The following is a 16,482-nucleotide window of genomic DNA, read 5'->3' as shown; positions in this document are numbered from 1 at the left end:
CCTAAGAACCTGGGAGGCAGCTTAGGCCTCGAGCCGGGGATGAAGCTGTGGAAACCCACCCCACCTGCTCGCTGCCCCTCCCTGTGCCCCCAGAGGCATGGGGTTCAGGGATATTCCCCAGACCAATGTCCTTCCGGCCAATGTCCTCTGCATAAATGAGCAGAGGTGCCTATAACCAAAGGAATCCCCACAGACAGGCCTTGGAGAAGTGGATAAAGATTAAGGGGAAACAGGAAGAGAACGCTTTGTTGGAGCAGTGCTTGCCTGAGTCCAACTTGGATCTAAACGTGGGATTTCAACTTCAGGATAGTCTCAAAGCATAGTGTTGTAAGGTTTATTTGTGTAGGGAAGGGGACAAGTGAGGTAAGTGATCCTTGCTTTGTAGACAATGCAAGGCAATTATCTGTGGTGAAGGGACTGTATGCCAACAAACGTTACTCACGCTTTAGTTAAAACTTTAAGTCACCTAAAACAGAAACAATTCTAAAGAACACTGGTGGAAAATAAAAGTGTAAATGTTTCAGACAAAACCAAGATATTGTCAGCACGATATGCATTATATGGCAAATAAAACAGCCACGTCCTAGGCCACAGAGCAGATCCCAAGAGTGCCAGGTATACAGGAGAGTTTTAAAGGAACAGACAGAAATTTTAACTGTGAAAACCACAAAATTACATGACTTTTGTTAGCTACAACCCCAACTAATATATGACCATTAATAGCAAAATTCTGACCTTTAAAATAAATGCAGGCCTATGCGGAACAAAAATAGCCTCTTAACAACAATGAAAGGAAAACACAAAAACCTTACAAAAACAGACATTAACAAGCATTTATAAAATTCAAGATCCCCTCTTTGAAGTATAGCTTTAAAAATTACAGGCTGTCTTCTCAAAGCAGAGGTCAAATCACTTTTATACTTTAAGGATTCAGTGTAACATCCTTTTATTTAATAAAATAATTAAACACTGGCAGAAATTAACTTATTCAAAAAGTCATACTAAACTTTGTTATGAGTTTTTATAGAAAAACAAACTTTACTTTTTCATATTTTTGAGATGGAGTCTTGCTCTGTCACCTAGGCTGGAGCGCAATGGCACGATCTCGGCTCACTCTAGCCTCTACCTCCCAGGTTCAAGCGATTCCCCTGCCTCAGCCTCCCGAGTAGCTGGAATTACAGGTGTGCGCCACCACGCCTGGCTAATTTTTGTATTTTTAGTAGAGATGGGGTTTTACCATGTTGGGAAGGCTGGTCTCAAACTCCTGACCTCAGGTGATCCACCCGCCTTGGCCTCCCAAAGTGCTGGGATTACAGGCGTGAGCCACCTCACCTGCTGAAAAATAAACTTTAAACATCTCTCTTCATTTTCATTAAAAAAATCTGATACCTTTTGACATTTCAGCTTTAACACAGATGAATCTCTTCTGCATTCAGAAGTGCTGCCTCAAACTTGAGCTATTTCCTGTGACCAGCTCCAAGCCCCTAGAGAGGAAGGGGCTGGCCTGACGAGGCACTGGATGGGCCTCATGGCCTAGAAGTCCCCACATTCCTTGCACCTCTGATGCTGGGCACCTACAGGCCCGAGTTTATCATGTACTGGCCAGTTCAATAAAGTCCTCTCAACTTTTCTTGTCAAAGAACTGAGCCAATGTACTGAACCTGTTGTTTCCCACGCCTTTTCTGGAAACCCTTGACTCAACCAAACTTCTAGAAGCTGGTGCTGTGCTCGAGGGCTCTGGTCATCAGGGCGCAAGGCGCTGGCCGGCAGGAGTCAAGCATCTGAGGCTGCGCTGGCGGCGTCCTTGCAGAGCACCACGATGGCCTCCTCTTCACTGCTCGGGGCATCATCTGCGGCCTCACACACCATCCGGACGTGGGTTAAGAGGGTGTCCGGCTGCTGGGCCCCCAGCCAGATGTCCTTTATGTAGAGAGACACCAGGAATGCTGCGGAGGCTAAACAAGAGCAGGGGATAGGCCGTTAGGATGCACACCTGCTCAGCTCGAAACAGGTCATCCTGCCCACAATGCAACGGCTTTGCCAAGTGCCCAAATGAACCGTGCCACAGGCCTGGGCAACCCAAGGTGAGCAGACCCATACAACAACTCATTCTGCCTTTGCTTAACTTTTGTGTTAATTTTTATTATTTAAAATTTTCCTTTAAAAAAAAAAAAAAGACAAGGTCTCACTCTGTCACCCAGACTGGAGTGCAGTAGCGTGATCTCAGCTCACTGAAGCCTCGACTGCCTGGGCTCAGGTGATCCTCCCACCTCAGCCTCCAGAGTAGCTGGGACTACAGGCATGTGCCACCACGCCCAGCTGATTTTTGTAGAGACAGGGTTTCACTATGTTGCCCAGGCTGGTCTCAAGCAATCTCCCCACCTCAGCCTCCCAAAATGCTAGGATTATAGGTGTGAGCCACTGTGCCTGGCAAAAATTTATCTTTCTTCTGATGAATATGTGTGCATCCCCTCAAAAAGCTGTTACAAGACAAGTCTCTTCCTGGTTCTGACCGTCCATGCCAAGAATGACACTGAAGTTTGAGAAGAACTTCCCAGAATCATTTCCTACCATTTCCTCAGTGGCATGGGTGAGGAGGAGGAGAAAGCTTTGCAGGCAAAAAGGCTCAATTCCCCAACTGCGGCCAGACCAGAGGGCGAGGTCACCCTGCTACCAGGTGAGCCCACCCGCTAGGCTGCCGGCCCCTCCCTCCCCTGCACCCCCACATTCCTCCATGAAAGGACAGATCTCTGGGTTACCACACCCAGCTCCCTGGAGCTCTAACGGCCCCCTGGAGCCTGTGCTACTCACTCATTCACACTGCTAGGCTCCTAGTGACTGCCAAGTACATAAACTGCACATGTGTGCATTTGTATGCATGTGAAGCTATATGTGCATGCACACGCACGCGCACACACACAGCTGGCCACATGTGAAACAGAACTCATCACGTGCCTAATGGTCGGAAACCCATTGCCCTGCGGGGTGGAGGGATGCCAAGGTTCTGAGGTGCCCTCTCTGCACCACCAACATAACCAGCACCAAAGGTTTCCCCTGCAAGCAAAGCCAAAGACTTCCTTCCCTTCACATTCACCGCCCAGTGGCAAGTTCTCTGCAACGCCAGAACTGTAAGGGGCCACCTAAGCAAGCACAATACCCAGCTGAGGAAGTCGGCAGAAACCTGAGCGTTCTAAGCACAGAAGTCACTCCTGCCCCCAGGCCCACTTCTGCATCTATTTCTTCAGCCTCCAACAAAAGAACAAGCCTTACCTCGTGTGGCTTCATCCTTCTCACTCAGAGAAGACAGGGAGAGGGCTTCCATGGCCGGGTGGAAGGGGCTCCCTGCCCGGCCCTGGGCGGCCACCAGCTGCAGCATGACCGTATTGAACAGGCAGGCCACCTCCTGCGCGGGCCCCGCCAGCCCCTCAGCCCCACAGAGCCGGCTATACAGCTTGAATATGCTGCTCCTCACGGCACCATCCTTGAGGAGGTCAGACACGACCACAGGGTGTGGCAAAATGTGGTTCTTAAGCCAGCCAACGAGTCCTGCAGCCTCTGCCCTGCTGAGCGGGTGCTCGGCCACCGACCGCAGCACCCAACTGACTGCCAGGGAAGCAGCAGCATACACGGGGCCTGGCGCATTGCTCTCGGGGCTGGCTGAGTCCACAGGCTCCTGAGTGGGGTCAGGACCAGGGATCACTGGTCCCCAGTAAGTCAAGATGGACCTCAGGAGGCCCTTGCATGTCTCCAACGTAGATGCCATCAGCTCAGGGTCGGCCATGTCCTCTGCCTCCCCAGGCCTCCTCTTTCGGCCCCGTGGGCCTTTGGCTCGGGCTGGCATGACAGGCTTGTTCTTATCCTTGAGCATTTCTGTTAAATGCACAAAGAGAAGGTAGTGAGATTGGGGTCCCTCCTGCCCACACAGATCCAGATGTGGGAAGGTGTCAATGGGGGACACGAGGGGCGGCTTGCATGTCCTGAGCACCCGGCCCTGCTCGATGTTTCACTATGCCTGTCATCACTGTTATTATAACCAATTCATTAATCCTCACACCATGAGGCAGGTGCCATTACTGTCCTCTTTAAACACAGGGAATCAGGGCAGCATCAGAGCTTCAGTCCAGGAGGCCTGGTTCCAGTCTTTTCCTTAACCCTGCACTACAGGATGAGGTGGGGGGCAGGTAGCTCATAGCCACCCCCAGCCTCTTTACAGGTGAGCACCATGATACTAAGGTAGGTGAAGTGATTTCTCCAAAGACAGGGAGCTAGTAAGCAGCCGGGCTGAAACTCAAAGGCTGCCCAGCTCCCCATCCAGGGCTCCAAGATGGATGTGTCCCATCTCTGAGCCTCAGTAGCTTTGGAAATGTGGCTGAGAGACAGAGAGAGAGGGAGGGAGGGAGAGGGTAAGAGAGACGTGTTGGCTACTCTGGGCCAGTCCTGGGTTCTGACACTCACTCATGAGCTCCCGGGCTTGGCCCTTCTCAATGGCTGCTCTCAGGTCTTCTTGGAGCTTGACGTCTCTTTCAATGAGGCTCCATTTGTGCAAGAGGACAAGGACGTCCTTGGTGGAAAGCACTGTCTCATTTACGGTAAATCTGTTCATGTCCTTGAAGGCCTGTATGACAGTGGCCCGGTACCTCAACACGGAGTCAAGTGTCCCGAAGAAGTTGGTCAGCTGGACAGGGGCCAAGGTGGGCCTGTTTGGGAGTCCATGTTACAGACTGAGCAAAGGCTGCCGCCCCAGCCTGGCAGTCAGCACCGCGGCAGCCTGACGACATCACACACCCAGAGGTGCACACAGTCCCTCCACGAACTAGGTTTTCCTGCACAGCAGACATCTAGCATGGGCCCCCAGGACGCAGAAAATAAAAAAGTGAGCCACTCCAGGAAGGCACAAAGGGGACCTGGAGTCTGACCTGCACCCCAGAGGCACAGAAACCTCCTGAAACCCTGGCTAAACAGGGTAGCCAAACACACAGCTTGAGAGCCAGGGTGCCAAGAGCCTGCGAGGGCTCCACTCCAGGCCTGCCAGTTTCCCTTGCCTCACAGACCACCAGTCTGAAGTGAGAAAAACCCAGGGAGGCCCTGGGACAGTGTAACCACCCACGGCCAAAATCTGATGACCACCAAGAGGAAAAAGATCTCCCTGAATTCCAAGAGAGTTAAATCCTGTAACATCGGTTCCACACAATTATAAACATAAAACCAGTATTTTAAACTGTAATTGGTTCTTAGACACCAGCATGTCTTCCGACAATCCCTACACAGGAAACGTTGACTATCCAGCACGGACTTAACAATTTAGTTTTGAACAATACAAAACAAAAGGCCTTGTTCTTTTTATCAAGATATTTTTCAAACTTCTGAGATTACAATCCTCTTGCTATCAACCTTCTGGTTCAGGTTAGCATAACTTGGCTCCCAAATCAGAAATAATGAGTGCACACAGTGTATTTTCTGTAACATGGTAGAATTGGAGGGAAATTTAGCTCTTCTGAGGAAACCAAAAACATGACTCCAAGGGATCAGAGGAAAATACTGAAACATTCCAGAGAATTCATGGACAATGAGTCTTCGCAGGCTAATGAAGGCAGAGGCAAGTTTGGAAACACCCTGTCTTATGTTAGAGTCACAGGAAATTCTTTCTTTCTATGAAACATGACTTGATTCAAGTGTTTGAATCATAGTATCAAGGTAGATGGCTCGCCAGCTAAAAATGACCTCGTATGATGCATATTAGGGTTTGAAAAGTATGTTACGTTCTCGGGGTCTTGGCAAGAAGCTTTATAAAGTTGAAGGGGAAAGAAAGAGCTAATAAAATAGATGTTCTGACACTACCTACACCTGACACTGGTACTCTGCCCCAAACCACAGCAGGTCACGGCCCAGCGTCCCCCTGGTACAGAGTCGTGACGGAGACGTGGTGTCCACAGGTGGCAGACCAACACAGCATCCAAGAGGCCAGGAGGGCCCCCCTGGCGGGGGCAGGACTCACCTCAGGTGCTTCATGAGCACGACGAGAACATAAAGGAACTCATTGACCAGGTGCAGGGCAAGCCGCTTGGCGGGCTCCCGGGAGCTAGGCTGGCAAGGGCGCTGGCTCTCCCACTCTACTGCCTTGTCCCCCAGGTTGGTCACCCACAGTGTGTGTAGCAAGGAGATCACATTAGACAGCAGCGGAGTCTCCAGAAACCTAAAACCAAGCACAACAGCCTTCAATCTGCCACATCCTGACCTTTCAGCAAGATCAGACTATCCCCCTCCATAATCCTATCTGCTCATCCCCCTAGATAAGCATAGTCTCCAAGTAAAAACAGGGTGCTTGCTATACAAACACAGCTTCCACACAGGACAAGGTGCACCTTCCTAACAGAAGACTGCCCTGAGTCCCTCCAAAAATTCAGGAGCCACTGGGGCACACTAAAAACAACTGTCCTGTTCATGACAACAACTCAATTTCTAAGACAAGACAATATTAGCCAGGAACATTAGCTAATTATGCCTTTTATAAATCTGAAACAGTCTTGAAGTTGATGTCCAAATACACATTCTAATTTTGGATATTAATTTCTTCCCCCACCCCCTTTTTTTGTTGTTTGCAGATGTACTTGGATATATTACTTTCTTTTAGAGAAATTTCAGGAAATACTTAAAAAAAAAAAAAAAAAAATGCACAAAAGGGCCTGCTTCTCCCAGGCTTATTATTAGTTCTTTGTAAGACAGAGCCCTCCCGCCAAGTGCTGTCTGCTGTGACAGGGTCTTCATCTTTTCATCTTTTCAGACAGTCTCAAACAGCAGGAGAATCAGGAATCACAATAAATCATCAAGTTCAGACCCTTGGTGCTGCTCCTCTAATGCGGGCTTGTCACTGAGAACAGAGACCCTGCACTGACAGCAGAGCCCTGTCACCCGTCAGACCGGCCTTCCTGCAACAGAGGGCTGCAGCTGCTAAAGGCTTAGAGAACAGGACACTACTTCAGAGCACAGAAGGCTGCTGGGACACCAGGGGAGGAGTCTGACCTGTGCAGAACAGAGCCAGACAGGCTGGCAGACTCTGCCAGATGTGAACAGCAGCTGGTGTCTGCTGTTCCATGGCAGACAAGAGACACTCAAGGAAAAGCTGTGAATGGAGGAGAGGCACTTTGGCACTGCCAGGAACGGGACTGCCAGGCATATGGTAGCACTGGAGGACACTGCATTTCAGACAGCATAGATTTTACTGGACATTTCCAACCAACAACAGAGCTGGCAGCAGACATCATCGTTTCTGTTCCTTTCCTTCCCACCTGACGCGCACCTCGCATGCAAAACGTACTTACTTGCTTTCAAGGATGTGTAAAATCCATGTTAAAAGGCTATAGTCTCGTATGATTTCATAGGCAGATCTGGCAACCTGGGCAGCATTCTGTAGAATTTCCAGAATCCAATTCTGAAAACCCCAAACAAGAAGTTACTCTTCAGTGAGAAAACCCAATTTACCTGATTAAAGAAACCGTTTTAAAAATGTAATGGTATGGTGCCATTACAGGTGGTGGCTGCAAATGAAGCCTGCTTTGCTAAGTCTGTCAGAGCAGTGGTCATGTACGAATGTGCCCTTCCCCACAAATGACAGCCAGAGGACACAGACTTCCACAGCAATCTCTGGGCCCGGGGGATCCCCACTTCCGTTAATCCATCATCTGGAACCAACCCACAAGCAAAGATGCACCACAGAAGCCAAATGGCCCAGACGCGCAGCCACCGGCACAGGGAGTGCATGAGGGTCCGCCTCCAGGCCAGCCATGAGCCATGCGGCCCTGTGTTTGCCACCTGGAAGGGAGGACATAAAAATGGGACTGTCCCCTGACTTGTTCATGGGGTGCTTCAGAATTCTCACATGCCATAAAAAACAAAAAGTTATCGTACTCAAATTCAGTTTATTCAAATGGGCTTCTTAATCTTGACTTACTCCTATTTACCCACATTTTACATATGAGAAACAAAAGCTGACTACGCTAGAAATTAATCAAAATACTAAAAGCTTTTCCTATTTCCTTCTACCACCCACCTGTAATATTTAGAAGGCACACACACCAGCTCTTGGTTCCTGACTGGCTAGGTGAGGCTGTCTGTTTTGACCTGACCCTTGCTTTCTAAATGAGTTCTGATGACCCCAACTTCTGCGGTAGGTGAAATCTTGGTGATTCAAAAGTGCCTCAGAGTACCTCAGTCACTGACAGGGGGTTTCTAGACTTGTGACCACTCTGAAGGCTCATGATTACTGATCAGTACCCCCACTGATGGCCTTCGTATATGCCAAGGGCCGTATACACAGTAGGAGGATTGCAGTAAAGAGTATTCAGAGGACAAATGACACTGGGGGTCACAACACTGCAGCCTCGAGTGAATCCACCTGCTCTGCATGCAGGGAACAGGACAGCTGCTCTCAACGTCTCACTTCCCCTAACTGAGAGCCAGGTTTAGGTCGGTCGTGTCCAGGCTGGAAACTGAATTCCTATGAACTTGACTTGCAAATAAAATCTTAAGAAGGGGCACAGACCTCTCGCTCTCAAATAAGCTTGCGGAACCCATGTACCTGTGCCGCCTCGTCACACAGCGGGCTGTGGAAGAAGGACAGGATGATGCGGAAGATGCCACGCCGGGCACACAGCTCGTAGCACTGCTTGTCACGGATCCCCTGCCGCAGAAGGCCAAACACCCACTCCCGCTCCGTTTTTTGCTATAACCCAGGCACACAAAAAACTGTTGTTAATAAGTGAAAGTCCTTTCATCTGACAACTGTTCAAACACCACTATTTTAAGTGGTGGCAAAAGTTGTAACACAGCAGCCCTGACCTCCATGTCTGATTATGAAAAATCCCTGATCTCATCTTTGATTCCATTTCTTCAGGTCAGATCGAGTCACGTTTAAATACTGAAGTCAGATAGGTATTCTATAAAAGAATATTTAACATGAATATCTAAAAAAAGAATTTAATATTTAACCCAGTGATTCACCAAGAAAATATGACAATGTTGTAAAACTCAGGACTCTGAAGCAGAGTTTTTAAGGTTTGAGGCGCCATGTAGAAGTGAGCCCACAGCACGGAGACATTCCGAAGTGCAGGCCTTCATGGCCACTGACTGCACAATCGTGTTGACTGTGCAGCACACAGTATCCATGGGGGAAAATGTCAGAATGACAACGGTGACTGTATAATCAATTCAGGGGCCTGCAGAAGGCCGTGAGGACTCTGGAAGCATACCTCAAAGTCGGAGCTGTAGAAGAACTGGTAGAAGCCTGGCACCTTGTCCATGTTCAAGTACTCATGCGACAGCAGGAAGTTGCTGACCTTCAGGTACATGTGCTCCTCTGAGAACACAGGCAGACGGTCAGTCACGGCAGGCCCCAGCAGGACGCCCCCTGGTCTGGCCGCATTAAGAGGCAGGCGTTCTGGGTATCAGACATAAATCCCCTCCCAGGAACTTTTGTATCCTGACCCACAGGACTGGCTCTCGAGAATGAGAACAGAATTCGACACCTCAGCTCCATACCACGCACAGGCTTGCTCTCCTAGCTCAGAAACCACTGCTGGATGTTGAGTCCTTCAGGGACCTCGCACCCTCTGCCTCCCCAGCTCCCGTCCTACAGCACAGGCTTCAAACCAGCAGGTGGGAAGGGTGGGACTTGGTCACACATCCCACAGATCAGGGCTGACACCACACTCACCCGCTGCACCTGCCTCTAGCTTCTCACTGAAAGGAACCGTCACAGCGGGGGAGGCTCAGACACTACTGAGTGCCTCTGGAATGCAACAAGGCAGAGGCAACAGACACCCTAGCTCCTGCCACCTCCTATCCTTGGATCACCAATGAGTCTACCCCATGACCATGCTGCCCTGCACACGCTCCACCCCAACATGAGCACCGGTGTGGGACACAGCCACACCCAGGACCAGAACCATCATGGTCTCTGCCAATTATTTTCTTCCCCTTCCAAATCTCCAAGGCAAGTAAACCCATGGAATAAAATGAAATGGGAGCAGATGAAAATCAGATCTGAATTCTAATAGCAACTTGACTGTGAACTAACTGTGGGGCCTTGACAAGCTATCTACCCTTGGGAGCCTCAGTTAGTGAGTACAGGGGATACGGGTGGAAATAGCACCCTGTGGTCCCTGATGGTACCAACTTTCTATGATTTTTCTCTCAATAACCAAAAAAAGTCTTAGAATGAGCTAACTTCTAGTCACACTATCTTAGCAGTGGTACCCCCATTCCTCTAACAAAAAGGAGCCTTGTTCTAACACCGTGGATTACACAAGTACAATACTCACATACCAAAAGCTTTGTAGCTAAGGACCCGTGAGCCTAAGCATGAATCAATGATTAATAATGGCGGTGATGGTGACGGCAGCTATCACTGATGAGTTTTTACTGTGCCAGGCACTTACATGTGTGTTAGTGTGTGTGATCTAGGCCAGGTGTGGTGGCTCACACCTGTAATCCCAGCACTTTGGGAGGCTGAAGCAGGAGGATCGCTTGAGCCCAGGAATTTGAGACCAGCCTGGGCAACATAATGAAACTCTGTCTCTACAAAAAATTAGCCAGGCGTGGTGGCATTTGCTGTAGTCCCAGCTATTCGGGAGGCTGAAGTGAGAGATTACCTGAGCCTGGGAGGTCGAGGTTGCAGTGAGCCGAGATCATGCCACTGTACTCCAGCCTGGGTGACAGAGCCAGACCGTGTCTCCAAAAAACAAAAAAAGTGTGTGATCCTCATCACCCTCACAGCAATGCTAGAGGCAGTGGGTCCTATCATCACTCCATCTTAGAGGAAACGGGCATGGGGAAGTCCGGGAAGGTCTGGCTGTGTCCACGCTTTTAGCCCCTGGGTTCCAATCCCTATGATGTGATCGGCCCACATTTTAACTTCAGTTTTATTTGCTCTCACCACAGTCTTCTATAACTACAAGCAAATATGAATATACACTCTTTCCCTCCATTATAAATACTGTTCTGCACTTTGCTTTGCCATCTAATTTTTTCTGGATTTCACTCCACAGGGGTCCATGACGAGCTTCCTCACAGCCATCACCTATTTACAGTCCAGAGCTGATGTGAACTTCGGTGACTCCTCATCTTCCATGATCATGAGCACGGAGTGGCCTTGAACACAGATGTTGACCCACTATACCTGTGGGACCAATCCCTAAAAGTAGACTTGCTCAGCCTCAGCTTTTCAATTTCCCCTCAACCTAATTATGTCAGTGATACCTGGTTTCAAAATCTGCAGGGCTGCTTTGGCAATGAAGAGAGCCAAGGTAAAAGTGAGTCTCATGTCCTGAGTTCGAATCCCATTCCGGACTACATCCAACAGGTAAAGTAGCTTGAAAACAGAACAGAAAAGGAAAATGTAAGATGAGCGTGTTCAGAGCTATGGTCAGTCTTCTCTGGTGCAGCCATACCAGGGCTCGGCAGGGTGTGCCTGCTCCTCATAACCCAGGGACCACTGAAGACAAAGCTCACAGGGGCAGACACACTACTTGCCAGCATCTCCGGAACGCTTTTCGTTTTTATTTTAGGAATCAGTCATGTGCACAACAGCAGAGAGAAGTCTGGCACCATGCCCTGAAAATCTAATCTGCTCTTGTTCCTCCAGCACCATGGGGTACAGGTTTCTGAGGTTCAGTGTGTCGTGGATAATAGCCACCTTAACCACTGAGTTTAGACCAAAGAAATACTCAGTAGAAGTCAAATCATTTTGTCTACACACAACACAAGAAAGCCTGTAAGGAGAAACTTCTCAACCTCCACGGTGGGTTGTGGATCAAAGGCAACCTCCAGCATCACCTCCTAAGGGAACAGACTTTTGCTCTTCAGCAGAGATCTCCTGGCAACACGCCACCTCCATGTTCCCTAGTAAATCCTTCTACCAAACCGGGTGGACAGCCAGCTCTCTGAAGCCCACCAGGCCCACCCCCACAGTAGGATGTACGCTCTTCCTACTTACCTGGGACTGCTCTTGGAACCGTGCCCCCTCCAAGTGCGAGTAGTAGGCCGCCAGGACATGGTAGGCTATGGCTCGCATCTGGGGGTCATAGCTGCTGAGGGCTGTGACAGTTAGGCCCAGAGCATTTGAATCCAAAAATTTTCGACAATCCACCACAAACTCTACAGGAAATGAAATACAGCATGAAACACACAAAATATGATTTTATTATTCTTGTTAACCTGGAGAATTAAATTTCCTCTTGCATCTTACCAATAGCTACATGTGCCAAGCACAAGGAATGCAAGTCTCTCTCCAACTCCTCCTAACTTCTGCTGAAGTTAGACAAAAAAAACTCTTCTGGCCGGGCGCAGTGGCTCACACTTGTAATCCCAGCACTTTGGGAGGCCGAGGCGGGCAGATCACGAGGTCAGGAGATCGAGACCACAGTGAAACCCCGTCTCTACTAAAAAATACAAAAAAAAAAAAATTAGCCAGGCGTGGTGGCGGGCGCCTGTAGTCCCAGCTACTCGGAGAGGCTGAGGCAGGAGAATGGTGTGAACCTGGGAGGCCGAGCTTGCAGTGAGCCGAGATTGTGCCACTGCACTCCAGCCTGGGCGACAGAGTGAGACTCCGTCTCAAAAAAAAAAAAAAAAAAAAAAACACTCTTCCTTTATGTGGCAATAATGATCATACCTTCAGTTTCTAAAATGCTCATACATCCCAACCAGGATAATTTCATTACTTCTCATAAACACCCACTGAGTCAGGATATTGGAGGTGACACTGAGACCCACTGCAGAGACCCCAGCATGCCAGAGGCCTGGGGAACACAACTGGGAATCAGCAGAGAAAATCAGTCCCCAGCTTCCACCTTGCGCAGCCCTCCACCGCGGGCGCCTGTCTATAAGCATCACCAAAGAAAGCACATACAGCAGTGAAAGCAGGAAAAGGTAGCTGATGCCAAAGGCAGCCCGACAAAGGACTCACTCACACCCACGCTGCAACCCTAGCTCTTCCTTCAAATAAACAACACAAATCTCACAGAAAAGTGGCTCATCAAGCTTAAGCAAAAGCTACGGTCCAGAGAGCCTGTTGGCTGGTATCCATTTGCCATTTGTGAGGCCTAGAGAAGCTGACGACCACTAGAGGAGAGGAGAAGACTCAAAGAGAGAGGGAGAAGGTCAGACACATGAGGGGATGCACCTTACCACAACCTAGAGGGCTCTCCACTAACAAAACTGAGGACACCTTGCCACTCCTTAATAAAAACCCAGGCTATTCTACAAGATAAATACTATCAAGAAGAACCTTAGGCTAGGAATTAATGATTAATGATTAAACTCATCATAATTATCCACAATGATGTTCTCGAGATAGAGTGACCAGTGGCCTAATTGGGAACTAAACACAAGCCAACTGAAATGACTACTACAAATGAGTAATTATGGAATATACTATCAGTAAGAGATAGTTCATTGATGGCATTTTTAAAAGTTACAGAACGATAAAGCATGTTAAGCAGGGACACAGAAGATACAAAAACTCAAAACCAAGCTTCTAGAGATGAAAACTAAAATATCTGAGCTGAAAAATGCATTGGATGGTGATATAGTTTGGATTTGTGGCCCTACCCAAATCTCATGTCGAATTATAAACCCCCGTGTTGGAGGTGGGGACTCTGGTGGGAGGTGATTGGATCTCGGGGCAGACTTCCCCTTGCTGTTCTCATGCTAGTGAGTGAGTTCTCACAAGAGCTGGTTGTTTAGAAGTGTGTGGCACTGCCCCACTTCCTCCTGCTCTGGCATGTAAGATGTGCCTGCTTTCCCTTTGCCTTCTACCGTAATTGAAAGTTTCCTGAGGTCTCCCCAGCCATGCTTCCTATACAGACTATGAAACCATGAGTCAATTAAACCTCTTTTCTTTATCAATTATCCAGTCTCAGGTTCTTTATACCAGTGCAAGAACGGACCAATAGAGATGGGATTATCAGTGATTAGACATTAGACCAAAAAGGATTAGTGAACTTAAGACAGCAATAGAAACTATCCAAGCTGAAACACAGAGAGAAAAAATATGAACAGAACATCAGTGTCCTGTGGGTATGTGTAATTGGGGTCCCTGAAAAAAATCTGAAGAAATAATGGCCAAAACTTTTCTAAATCTGACCAAAAAAAAAAAAAAAAACTATAAACCTAGACAGCCAAGAAACTCAATAACATAAAACATTAAGAATATCATGCAAGCATTATTACAAATAAAGCATATATATTTATACATAAAAGAAAACTACACCAAAGCGCATTGTGATCAAATTGTTTGACACCAGTGATTTAAAAAAAATCCTAAGAGCAGCCACATGACATACAGAAGAATGAAGATAAGAATGGCAGATTTCTTGTCAGAAATAACTCAATTCAGAAACCAGAGGAGCAACTTCTTTAAAGTACTGTAAGAAAAAAAACTGTCAACCTTGAATTTTATATCCCATCAAAATCTTTCAAAAGTTAAGACTTTTTTCAGACACAAAAAAGCTAAAACAATTGGTCACCAGTAGACTTGAACTATAAGAATTCTTAAAGGAAGTGTTTTAGGAAGAAGAAAAATGATACCAGATAGAAATCTAGATCTACACAAAGGAATGGTACAATATGGCAAATATCAAATATTTACACTTCTTTTAAAAATAATGACAATTTGAAGCAAAAACAACACTATATTGTAGGGTTTATAGCATACTGAAGTGTAATGCATGATAAGAATAGCAGAAAAGCCAGAAGGGAGGAAATGGAGCTATACTGTTACAAGGTTCTTATACTATACATGAAGTGGTATCATCTCACTTGAAGATAAACTATAACAGATTGAAGATGTGTAATATAAATCCTAAAGCAACCAGTAAAAATACGCATGCATGCACTCATACACACACAAAAGTTGCAGCTAAAAGTCAACAAAAGAGATAAAATAGAGTCAGATCAATAATCACATTAAATATAAATGATGTATACACTCCAATTAAAAGGCAGAGATGGTCAGATTAGATAAAAAGCAGAACCTAGGTACATGCTGCCTCCAAGAAACCCATTTTCAATATCAAGACATAGACTAAAAGTGAAAGAATGAAAAGAGCATAGTCAGATGACTCTTGGGCATAGCAGTTTAGGAATAAAATTTTCTAATTCTCTTATCTCTACTTTTTTAAAGCCAGAGTCTCCTTTGTCACCCAGGCTGGAGTGCAGTGGCACAATCTTGGCTCACTGCAACCTCCGCCTTATGGGTGCAAGCAATTCCTGTGCCTCAACCTCCTAAATAGCTAGGACTACAGGCATGTGCCACCATGCCCAGCTAATTTTCTTATTTTTAGTAGAGACGGGGTTTCACCATGTTGGCCAGGCTGGTTTCAAACTCCTGGCCTCAAGTGATCAGCCCACCTTGGCCTCCCAAAGTGCTGGGATTACAGGCATGAGTCACTGTGCCCAGCCTAATTTTCTTATTTCTCACAAGTGACTGTTTTTGATAAGAGGGGAAAAGAAATCCAAAAGCTTTAAAAGCACCAAACTAGATACAATTATATTGTTTTACAAAAGATGGAAGAAATGTGTTTAAGAGACACCTACATAAGTACATAACAAATATAGGTAAATGGAATACACTTGGGAAAGAGAAAAGTCTAAACATTTAGTTTATACTCACTAAAAGCAGCTAATACTCAGCTGGCTGGGATATTTTTAGTAATCACTGACATTCTAAGACAAATGGTTTTTCCACGTGTCCATGAGGAAAAGTCAGTTTCCTGTTTTGTGCTCATCTCTGCCACTCTATGAAAATCTTGGCTTTGTAACACTTATGGAAAAGAGCTGCCCTCAGAATGCTGAAAACATAATAGGCTATTTAAAAATAGTTATAAATGCCATTCTCTTTGTTTCAAGAACCTCATGAATAGCAACATGGCCTTAACAGACCTTCAGATCAAAATGGCTTAACCAGGACAGTTATCAAGGATTAAAATTAAAACTGCCCCAAAACTGGGTGTAATGGCTCACCCAGCCTCCCAAGGTGCTGTAATCCCCCAGCAACTTGGGAGGCTGAGGTGAGAGGATTACTTGGGGCCAGGAGTTCCCCTGGCAACATAGAGAGATACAGTCTCTACCAAAAAAAAAAAAAAAAAATTAGCTAGGCATGGTGGTTCACATTTGCAGTCCTAGCTACTCAGGAGGCTGAGGCAGGAGGACGGCTTGAGCAGGAGTTTGGGTATACAGTGAGCCATGATCATGCCACTGCACTCCAACCTAGGTGACAGAGTGAGACCCCGACTCTTAAAAAAAATGTGCCCCAGTATCAGTGGGCTTCAGTAGCAGTGTAACTGCTGTTGGAGCATCAGAAATCTTCCTTACACCTCTTTTTACATAATATCCCCCAGAGGCACCCCATTGGGCTAGACTCATCACAGTGAGAAGAGTCAGAGGAGCCTGTGTGCTCTGCTCGTCTGGTGATGAGGCTCACAGAATTGC

At 47.1% G+C, this 16,482-nt stretch overlaps 1 protein-coding gene across 4 annotated transcripts in view; it reads right to left on the bottom strand.

The window, feature by feature from the left end:
- The window catches only part of URB1 (URB1 ribosome biogenesis homolog), a 95,161-nt gene that overhangs the window by 14,389 nt on the left and 64,290 nt on the right, over positions 1-16,482 (bottom strand). For 2 of the 4 annotated variants that reach the window (XM_032174704.2, XM_032174705.2), the window contains exons 31-39: positions 11,990-12,150; positions 11,254-11,365; positions 9,246-9,352; positions 8,576-8,719; positions 7,320-7,429; positions 5,996-6,193; positions 4,456-4,697; positions 3,271-3,870; positions 930-1,955 (exon numbers count right to left, since the gene is read on the bottom strand). In XM_032174704.2, the coding sequence (XP_032030595.1) occupies positions 1,774-1,955; positions 3,271-3,870; positions 4,456-4,697; positions 5,996-6,193; positions 7,320-7,429; positions 8,576-8,719; positions 9,246-9,352; positions 11,254-11,365; positions 11,990-12,150 (1,856 nt within the window). In that variant the 3' untranslated portion in view covers positions 930-1,773. The other 2 variants (XR_009209625.1, XM_032174706.2) reach the window with 2 other exon arrangements.

The sequence above is a fragment of the Hylobates moloch genome, unplaced genomic scaffold, assembly GCF_009828535.3.
Source record: "Hylobates moloch isolate HMO894 unplaced genomic scaffold, HMol_V3 SCAFFOLD_14, whole genome shotgun sequence".
NCBI lineage: Eukaryota > Metazoa > Chordata > Mammalia > Primates > Hylobatidae > Hylobates > Hylobates moloch.
Note: the sequence above shows the minus strand (reverse complement) of the source record. Positions and strands in the feature narration are given on the sequence as shown.